This window comes from Parasteatoda tepidariorum, chromosome 7 (genome assembly GCF_043381705.1).
Source record: "Parasteatoda tepidariorum isolate YZ-2023 chromosome 7, CAS_Ptep_4.0, whole genome shotgun sequence".
NCBI classification, from domain to species: domain Eukaryota; kingdom Metazoa; phylum Arthropoda; class Arachnida; order Araneae; family Theridiidae; genus Parasteatoda; species Parasteatoda tepidariorum.
The window spans coordinates 30895801-30906683 of NC_092210.1; the positions used below are offsets into that span (position 1 = coordinate 30895801).

Below are 10883 nucleotides of genomic sequence, written 5' to 3' on the forward strand. Positions count from 1 at the left end.
AAGATAGACAAGCTCAAGGCCCTTCTGGAAGAATGCTCCGTTCAAACTGCCCAACAGAATTGTACATAAAACAGCTGAATTTATTGTTCCGTTCCCTGGTTGGAGCTCAAAAAACACCACACCCTTCCAATCCCATCATACTGAGGCCGTAACCTGTCTGAGATGAAGTTTTGGTTTTGAATTCACCAATGCTGAATCTTCATCTCGTGAACAAAACCGTTTTCATAAAATATTGTTGTAACCAGTCAACTTCTCATCAACAGTTATCATTCGTTTAAAAAAAGTATCGTTTTCTTCACTCTTTATGAACTTTTTTGAGTTCATGAGTAACCCAAATTTCAAGCATGCTTACTTATCCAAGGTTTCTTTAGATGGACATGAATACTTTTTTGCCGGATTTTGACTGTCACTGCAATCTCTCGTGTCGTGTAAAGTGAGATCGACTGGATCAATGTCTTTATTTTGTCATCATCAATCTGGCTAGGCCGTACTGATCGGGGACCATCTTTTAAATCAAAATTACTAGCTCGGAATTTCTTGAACCAAATTTGGCATTGAAGTTCTCATAGGGCATCGTCACCGTAAACGTCGTGCTGTCAAATCTCTGAAACTCAAACGAAATATCTTAACTTGTTCTTTACAATGAAGCCTAAACTGTCAGTAAGCTTAAACAATTGCAATTGCTTCAAGTATTTTAGAAACATCACTACTGCCATCTGTTTAAAAAAAAACGCAATGATTTTTTACTCAACAAAAGGATTGGTATTGATTTAGTACATTTTATTCTTTGTATATCATATCTTTATGGTAAAATAAAAAATTACTAACAACTATTACCTATAAAAATGCAAACGATTATTTTAAAAAAAATTTATATTCCTTTACTTTTTTTTCACTGTCGCGACAGCCCTGGGTGGGCCCTGACTTTCTCTTGGAGTTTCCTTCAACTGTCCCTCTGTTCGTCTACTGTCCTCCAGTTTTTAGTTTTCAAAGTGTCGATGTCTTTCTCAACACTGTTGTTCTTTCTTTTTATCTAGTTCTCATAAGTTTTCATAAAAATATTTTCATACAGCTATAGTCTTCCTGCATTCTGATTAAATGTCCAGTCCATTTTAGTCTTTGTAATTTTATGTACTTGATATCAGACTCCCTTAAGATTTTATACAGCTCTGAGTCAGTTCTTCTTCATGAGTCGTTTACTTGAGTCTCACCACAGATACTTTGTAGTACCTTTCTTTCAAATATTGCATTCGCCTCCTCGTATTCCCTGCCCAAGTCTAAGAAGCATAAGTTAAGACAGATCTTATAAGATTTTATATAAGAATAATTTAGTTCTCAATTTTAGAAATTTGGATCTCACGAAGTTGGATCATCTGTGAAAACATTCCTTTTACTTTTAAAGACATGTTTGTGGTTGAAATAAATCTATCGAAACTGTTAGTAAGTTTTCCCGAAATTTTGAAGTGAATTTTAGCACTTCCCTTACAAAAATTAAAGGTGTTTTTAAGGTTTACCTGAGGTGGTTGTTTTGATTTGTTAAGATTGGTTTGAGGTATATTTGAAGTTGACATCAAAAACAACCTTATTAAATCAACCTCCCAAGGTGATTTTATAAGGTTGTTTTAGTTATATTTGAAGTTGATGGAAATTTATTTTAGAGCAACCAGGTTGTTTTTTATGGGTACAGGTTACTTTTTCTAGGCAAATAAGTACTTCAGGCAAATAAGTATATTTGAAGTGTGAATAATTTCTCTCGAAATCAACTAAAAATATAGCTCAGCTGTATATGAGGTTGATTTCAGAAGGTGTAAATGAAGTTGGATTTGAGGTTTATTAAAGAGGTCATTTTTGGTGAAAACATAACCTCGTTTTCTATCTCAGGTGTGTTTTTTTACATCTGTCAACTTCAAAAACACCTTATTTTTCTGTCAGGCTTCTTTTGATGCATAGAGTTTACATTTAATTTCATAAGACAACAGCTTCAAATAAAGAAATTAACTTGCAAAGAACGACGAATTTTAATACTTTTTGTAGATGAAAATACATGTTAACATGTTTAATATATATACTAACTGAATATTAAACATGGTGTTTTTCTCATTTTAAATTTAAAAGAGTTTTAGATAGGATACAAGGAAGAAAAAAAGGCGTTTTTGTAGGCTTCCTATTTCTTCTTCTTCGTAAGCAAAGATTCGAAATCAGTCAATACAATATCATCGGCAGCATCACAAGCTTCTTTTATTTCTTGAGGTGGATCGTTCAATTCTTCTCTAACTAGATCACGTGCTGTATCTCCACATTTTTCTCCTACGCGTTGAGTTACACAATCGGCAATCAGGCTGTATAATCTGTATCATAAGAAATAACCAATTAGAAGTAGATTTGGAAAAACAATACAAAGGAAAAATTTATTAAGAATAATAACATAGTTTTTAAGAAATTTTTCGCAAATTTTTAATAATTTTTTTGTAAATTTTTAATAAATTTTAATAAAATAATTTATTATTTAATAAATTTTAAAAAATAATTTATTAATTAATAAATTTTAATAAAATTATTAATTATTTCATAAATTTTTGATAAATTGTTGTAAACGTTTAAAAAGAAAATAGCATAACTGCAATTTTAAAAGTTTATTTTCCTTACTATTACCATCAATTACTCTAATGAACATAAGTGTATCTTTATATATACATTGCTTTTCAGATTTGAAAATAAATGATCTAAATGTTAAATAAAAGCCGATTAAAATATCGAAATTTTGAACAGCTCTAGGTAGCTTATTAAGTTATGAGAATATTTAGTATTTTTTTTTTGTAAACATTTCAATAAAAGGTAAATAACAACATTTTACACTTGTGTTTCAATTAACCATTTATTACTTTATAGTGCTATACGGTTATAATTAATAATGGTTTTATGTACAAGTTCACTTAATAAAGCTGCAATTCTATAATCAAAATGTTAATAAAGAACCATTTAAAATTTTATGTTATTGTTTATGTTGTTTTAATTTTATTGTATTGCTTAAGTTTGATTTCATTGGATTTAAAGCAATAATTATACAGGAAAAATAATGCCCCCCTAAACTAGAAAGATTCGTAAATAGGCATAGTTCTGTAATTTTCATACGTTAAAACTAGAATAACTATTAAGCATATTAAGCAATTATTATAGTTTATATGCTGTTGTTTTTTATCTCAATAATTCAACGCAAACGAATACATCGGATACAGTACCACACTAGTCTAGATAGCGATGTCAGGCACATGAACTGTATAAACAAGTATAAGTAAGCACACAAATTTATTTTTTATATTTAAAAACTTAAAACAGCATTTAACAGCATTAAAGCCCTATAGATTTCTTTTTAAATCTATTCCAATTTAGAGTAACTAAATAAACCAGAAACAATACCACACTTGACTAAATCGCATTGTTAAAGTACCCTTCTCCCAAGTCTTAGGTTTCTGGTGCTCACCATCGCTTTTTTTATTCTATTGATTACAGTGGATAAATTTAGACCATTCGACATCATCAAAGATGCCCATTGCCCTAAGAATACTGATAGTTATCATCTAAAATTATGTTGCACTTACGTGCATTTGAAACGATTCTCATTCAAATTTGAATTGCTTCCAAATTGCGCAATTGCATTCAACTGATTTTCTGTTAAGCACTCCATTATATAATCCTTGTTCTCTTCGGCACAAGCCTCAGCAGCATCCTTGCCATCTAAGTGTAAAAAAAAAAGACATCCCGATTAGTTACAATCTTGTCTAAATGGATTTATACTTTTTAGATTGGACAAGCAAAATTTCAAGTACGAAATCAGATGCAAGAACCATACTTTCGCTTAATAAATATTTTTTTCCTGAGGATTTCGGAATTATCAGAGCATATGGGTTTGCCGCACAGAGAAAAATTACGATCAAAACTTCAAGAATTACAGTGTTTTCTTTGCTCTATGGGAATAAGAACACCAAAATATGGTAGATTTAATCCTAGTCCTTTGGTAATAGCCTTTTTTTAAAATTAACAATAAAATATGGTTTTATTTTTATGCCGTTTGGTTGTAAAAGGTATAAAATTTGGTAATTTTACCAGAAGAGTTGGTAATTTTAACATCACTATCAGTATTTGTGATTACCCGAAAATGTCCAGTATATTAATCACTATTTAATTTAATAAACGCTTGTTAGATTTGTGAATTTGGTTTGTTAGCCGTTTTCTCTTCTGTGTGATCTACAGGTTAACCTATACCAGTTATTACAACTATAAAAAAATATCATTCCAGATTAACTCAATAATAAACGTGAACGTGGTAGCAGAAACGTACTACATCATTAAATTATTATTCAAGTTATCTGAAACCGGGAGTCTCTTTTGTTTATACTTATGCTTTAAAAACTAAATAATTCAAAATCAATACTAATTGAAATAAGAAAAAATATGTACGGAAAAAGAAAATTCATGAAGAAATTGCACTAATTCGCTTTAGTAGTAAGAAACTTGTCATACCACTATTAACGACAATGATATGTTGTTAATTTAACTAGTAGAGAATTATTGAAATAAAAAAAGGGAGTTATGTATTAAAAAATAAAATTAATATAGAGAAAGTACATATTCGTTTAAAGGAGTCTAAATAAATTGCCAAACTATTATAGAAACCAATGATGTTTATTAATTTTTGTAAATAAGACCTAATTGAAATAAAAAAAATATGTACTTAAAAGCATAATTAAAGAGAAAGTGGTGAATTCATTTAGGAGAACCATAAAAATTCGCTCTACTTTTATTGATGACGAAATGATATATTAGTATATTTGATACCTATTAAAACCATACCAATATTCAGTGGTTTTCAATTATTGATAACAAGAAGACTGTGATTACGACACGAAGAAGACAGTTAAAATATGTGACAGGGCATATAGTTTTCTTACAAAAGTTGTCGAGTCGATATTTGTTCAAACATTTTTCGATACACGGAGTAGTTGTTTTTTCCATGTTCTATTTTCTTACTTCTTTTTTTTTTTTTTAGTCTTGCGTTTGCTACTTTCGGTGATTCCAACAAGTGATAATGACTGATGGTGAAAATGTCGATAATATTTAAATGCTATTTTTATTCTATGGCAGTTATCGAAAAACTGCAATGCGATTTTCAATTCCAACTCTCTAACGTATAAATTTAAGCAAAATGACTGAAAACAAGAACTAAAACCTAGAATTTTGGTCAGAAGCATTTATGCTTTGTCATGGTTTTCTAGTAGATTTTTTTTCCTACTTTAACCGATTCTTAGTTACGAGTATTTAGGAACTGCTAAGTCCTAGGTTTTAGTTTAAGTTTTAAAATTTCACATTATAAATAATTTTTATTTTATATGAATTTTTAAAGTCACAACGAGTGCTTTGTAATGTAAACGAAAATTTATTGTGACAGACAGTAATGATAGTTAAAATCTATAAAATGATGTTTAATGTCAATAAAATAATGTTAAATTGTACTCTAATTGTATTTTTAGTTGCTCATTGGTTTTTATAAATAAACTTATTCCTAATTCGACCTGTTTCGAGTTATGCAAACAGATGTGAACAATTCTATGCTGAAAAAAGCTCTGAAGTTTATACCTGAAATTGGACAGTTAGTTCCAAGCATGTCTGTAAATTGCTGCAATTCTTTGTCAACTTCAACTCTTTGTTCGTCATCAAGACACTCATCAATGACTGTTTCTAAACAGTTCTGCATAGTCTTCACTTCCCTGAAATAGAAATTTTATAAAATTGCATAAATAATACGAAAATTCGTATGAATATGAGATAAATTTTAATTGGCCATTTTCCTTCAAAAATGCAATTTTCAAATGCAATGCAATTTTCAAAAATGCAAATATTTTAGAAAGACTGAATTATTTGTGAAATTTTATATGCTGAAAGTCATCAAACTAATTGTTTCCATTTTTTTCGTTTCCTTGCAATATTGCTGTTACTGGAAATTTGGTCGATTGCTGCAAATCAAGGATTTTATTAGATACCTCTGCCTACGAAAAAGTCAGGAAGTGGCACAGCATCAAAAAAATAAAAAATAAAAAAAGCTTCAAAAAATATCAAGAAGATGACTAAAATAAAATAACCAGCTGTTTAGTAGTTCAATTGACAGATTTAAATTGAATGCCCTAACGGATTTGCCTTTAGAATTCTTATTTTTCATTAATTTATAAAAATTTGATGTATCCATGGACACAGTTATTGCTTTTAGCATTTTTTTAGTCATAAGATTTTTGCTGTATAGTTTTTAATAACTCTTTCAAGAGATAAGGATTAGATACTATTCAAATACAAAGATTGTGCACTCAGCAAAATCTTTAATATTAAAGCTAATTTTTAATTTAAGTAAGACACAATAATGTAAACATTATAAGCTATTTAATTTTAACTTGAAAATTTTATCAAGCTAAAAGAAATGCAGAAATCTTAATTGTAACTTTGTAAAAATGAGTTGAAACCTTCATTGTTTCATCGAAAGACGTAAAATAAAATACCTGCTATGCCAATAGAATACGTAAAATATTTAAAGTTTCCAACAATTTTAATAGAAACTATCACTTAGAACACTGTCTCCCAACATCTAATATTTTTAATTTTTGCGTTCCATGCACTGATTCTTCTAAACTCATCCAAACCACTGACGTTCCGAAAGCAACGTTTAAGTTTGAATATTTAAAATAATAATTGTTTACTCAATGAAATCAATCTTCGATGTAGTCAGAATTCGCTATTAAGTTTATTGTCTGTTTTGCCAATTGTTTAAACAAAGCCGAAATGACAACTTGTTCGATGGCAAACCCATTGCTGTTGTTTCCTTTCCACAATGAAACAGTCGAATCGATACTCTTTGAGTCATGTATTAAACATGAGGAAATGAGATCACAGAGAAAATGTAGGTCATTCTTCTTCTTCACAAACAAAAAAAATTGGAACAAGAAAAAAAGAAAGTTTGACACTTTAGTTTGCGTTTCGATTCTATGTAAAATTATAGTAATTTTTGTAGCGAATACAAACTAATCTATGGACTTACGCGCAAGTTTCCTCTTCAGTGTGAACACCAGAGAGCAAATTAACCATGATGTTCCCCAGACAGTCGAAAACTCTTTCTTCAACCCTATCTTCACTGCAGTCATCTTGAGTGTTGCCCAAAGCTAAATGAAAATTGGTAGATCATTCAACAAACAATAAATTGTACTCAATAATTCTAAAAAATATAATGAGTTAGAAAAATTAATTCTACCAGTTTGAGAAAGGTTTATTTTATGTATATTACCATTCTAAAATACTCCTCAATACTTTGTAATAATTTAAAGTGGTGAGCACTATATGTAATCACTCATCATGCAGTTAGCAGAAATATAGAATTACTTTACTTTTACTCGTTTCAACAATTAAAGAATTTGTTAAAAGTTAAATAGTGATGATTGTTATAATTGTTATTATCTAGTGACCAAAATTAAAGCAAAGAAAGGAAACTAAGTTGCACAGTTATTTGAACCATTTAAATAACTGCGCTCTATTTTGACACTTAAGAAATATTTAAATTCTCCCAAGGTAGATACACAAAATAATTTTTGCATACAAAGAATTTTAGGATGTGACACTATTTTCTTGCCTATTCATTTTTGGTGCAGGAAACATAATAATTTAAAAATATTGGTTTTAATAAAGAACAATTTTCTATCAATAAAAATAGAAATTTGACTTGCAAATAAACCTTTAAACAATGCTTGATTGCAGCATAATGTTTGTTCTGAAATTATACAAAACCAAAATTAGAGTTTTCATTACAGATATTAAAATTGATTAATCTGGAAATTGATCACGAAACTGAATTATGTGAAAAAATAACTAAAAACATTTATTTGTTTTTGACTCAAAATATGGGTGCAAATTGCAAAGTTTTTATGGAATAAAATGTATCAAAATAAAACAACTTTTGTGGTTAAAAACTATTTTACAATGTATATTTGGGAATTATGTAAAATTAAAAAGGCTATTTTTTATATTACTGTGAAAATGACCTAAATACAGCTAAATTTTTCATTCAATTGTCAACTTCAAAATTAGCATAACATTTGGGATGAAAATGGTCACATTAAACAACCTATAACTTTTTAAATAGCTCAAAATAATTTAAGTGTTCCCGTAATATTTTCTAGCCGTAAAATCTATTAGTCATAAGAATTACGTTGACTTGATTTGCTAATAACGGGATACTTTCCACTATTATTACATCCTATCCACTTTTATCATATCATATCATCAAAGATTAAATGATAGAATTTCCTTCAAAAATTAAATAATTAAAAAATTATTGAAAAGGCTTTTTTAACAATAATTAAATGAGGGAATAAAAAATGAAAGTGGAAAAACAGGAAAAATTATTAAAAATATTTATTTAAGATCAATTCCCAATCAAACAACTTTTGAATTATTTTACCATTAAACTTTCAAAATCATTTTTAACATTTCTTTATGATAGATAATACGTGAAAGTGCTATCTTATCATGGAATTAGATGTTTTAGAAACTTAGCAATACAACGTATTTTATTTTTTTCAATTCGGCCTAAACCTTTATCAACACAGTTTTTGAGCCAGAATCACTAATTTTATCAGCGAACATTTTTTTATTATAAACAAAGTTAACAATGCACGTTTCAGAAAAATAAAATAACTTGAAACACGCATGTTAAAAATTCACATTGCTAAAAACATGAGTTTAAGAATATACCCAAATCTTGTATGCTCGTTTGAAAATATAGACTTCAGTTGAAATGCGTGTTTAAGAATATCGACGCAAATTAAAATGCACTTTTGAAAAAAAAAACAGACATAGCTCAATATTTATATAGAAGAAAATGGAAATAGCATTTATTCCGTACTGTAAATTATTACTGTAAATTTAAATAAATTTGCAATGTATACATTAATCTTTTAAGGTCAACAATTCTTTTTCGATCGTGGATTCGAAAAGCGGTACATCATGCCAAGTCCAGTTTGTTTGTCGGAAGTTTTGAGCCATATCAATGTGTTTCAAAAACCCATTTTAAGCTTGGCCAATTTTCTAAAACGGTCATTTTGATTCATATCTACTTTTCCAACCCGCTTTTGAAGCTTAGTCTATTTTTCAAACGCACTATAATGTATATGTAATTTCCAAAATATAAGATTTCAGAAACAGTTTGTTTTTTACATATTTTGTTAAATAATTCAGAATTGGAAAGATTGTTTTCGAGTCACAGCTGTTATCGTTCCTATACACTTGGAACATGATTTAATAAATAAACTTCAGTTAATTAAATTTAATCCAAAAAAAATATGAAAATAACCTTAAAAACACCCCTTTTGGGATAATCACACTGCTGTTCCACTTTACAGTAAGAATTCTTTACTTGAGTAGTAATTCCTTCCATGGAAGAAGAAAAAATCAGATTTTATCTTTAATTTAAGTTTATCTACTTTTAAAAATTATATTAATTTAGATTTAGTTAAAAGTACATTTTCTTACTTGTAAATTATTATTATTATAATATATATATATATATATATATATACGAAAAACACGAAGAAAATTAAGAAAAGCAATAAGTATCATTTATTGCGCATAAGCTGCAAGTAAACAGAACTCATTAGATATGTTCAAAATGAAGATAAAACAAAGGAAAATAACAGACATATGAAAAAAAGGGTGGGGGAAGAAAAAGAAAAAAAAAACAACTGGGAAAAAAAAGGATGAATTTTTTTTAAAAAATCCAGAAAATAAATCTTTTTATCAGCCCACACGATTATATCCGCAAAAAAGAGTGCTTTCTGATATTGTATCAATATAGCCAAAGCAAAATATATTAATACAATAGAGTGAGGAGCACTCAAAAAAATTTTTTTACAAAAATTACAATAAATAAAATAGAACACAAAAAATAAAAATAACACGTAAAAACAGAAAATAAAATAAAATGAAAAGAAGAAACAGAATAAAACATAGATAAGATATAAGTTTCATCTATAAAGCGAATAGCGAATTCAAATGTGCTTACATGAACGGGAAATTTTTCAAGAATGATTTAAAAAATATTTTCGTAACAAGATTGCCAGGTTGCAAAATATGAAAACAAAAGCGCAAATTGAGCGTAACTAGGAGTTTTGTTTTAAAGTGCCGTTCTTACTGCATTGCTGAAGTGCGTTTGATTTGTTGGTTAGTTACCAAGGATGGGCCCGAAATGGATGTGCGCAAGGTAATATTATACTGAATAATTTAAAGAAGTAGACCATAAATAATTTTAGAAAATAAATATTTACTGAGGAAAAAAATATAAAATAGAATAGAGAAACATGTATTGCCAGTTTTGCACATAATTTTAGCCGTGGATTTGCACGAAATGGATTTGCACATGGAAAAATTATGTAAATTAACAAAGAAATTCTTTTTTGGTAGATAATTTTAGCCACGTATTTGCCCGAAATGGATTTGCGCGTGGAAAAATTGTATAAATTAATAAAGAAGTTTTTAGTAAATAATTTTAGACATGGATTGGCCCGAAATGGATTTGCACACGGGAAAATTATATAAATTAACAAAGAAAATTTTGTGTAAATATATCCAAAAAAATATACGATTAATTCAATGATTTTATATAGAATTTTATTACTTTAGTTGGGTATCTGTCGGATTTTCTAAAAATTTTTTATCCTTTTTTTTCCTTTTCCAGTTGTTTGCTATTTGTTTTTCTTCCCCCACCCTTTTTTTCATATGTCTGTAATTTTCCTTTGTTTTATCTTCATTTTGAATATATCTAATGAGTTTTGTTTACTTGCAGCTTAAGCGCA

The 10883-nt window shown here is 28.4% G+C and overlaps 1 protein-coding gene across 1 annotated transcript in view; it reads right to left on the minus strand.

Annotated features, from left to right (window-relative positions):
- Window positions 1-1999: 1999 nt before the first annotated feature.
- LOC107457077 (uncharacterized) overlaps window positions 2000-10883 on the minus strand; it is a 9297-nt gene continuing 413 nt past the window's right edge. The window contains exons 2-5 of the mRNA XM_016075137.2: window positions 7082-7202; window positions 5635-5765; window positions 3600-3735; window positions 2000-2348 (exon numbers count right to left, since the gene is read on the minus strand). Of these exons, the coding sequence (XP_015930623.1) occupies window positions 2165-2348; window positions 3600-3735; window positions 5635-5765; window positions 7082-7202 (572 nt within the window). The 3' untranslated portion in view covers window positions 2000-2164. The remainder of the gene's footprint in view (window positions 2349-3599; window positions 3736-5634; window positions 5766-7081; window positions 7203-10883) is intronic.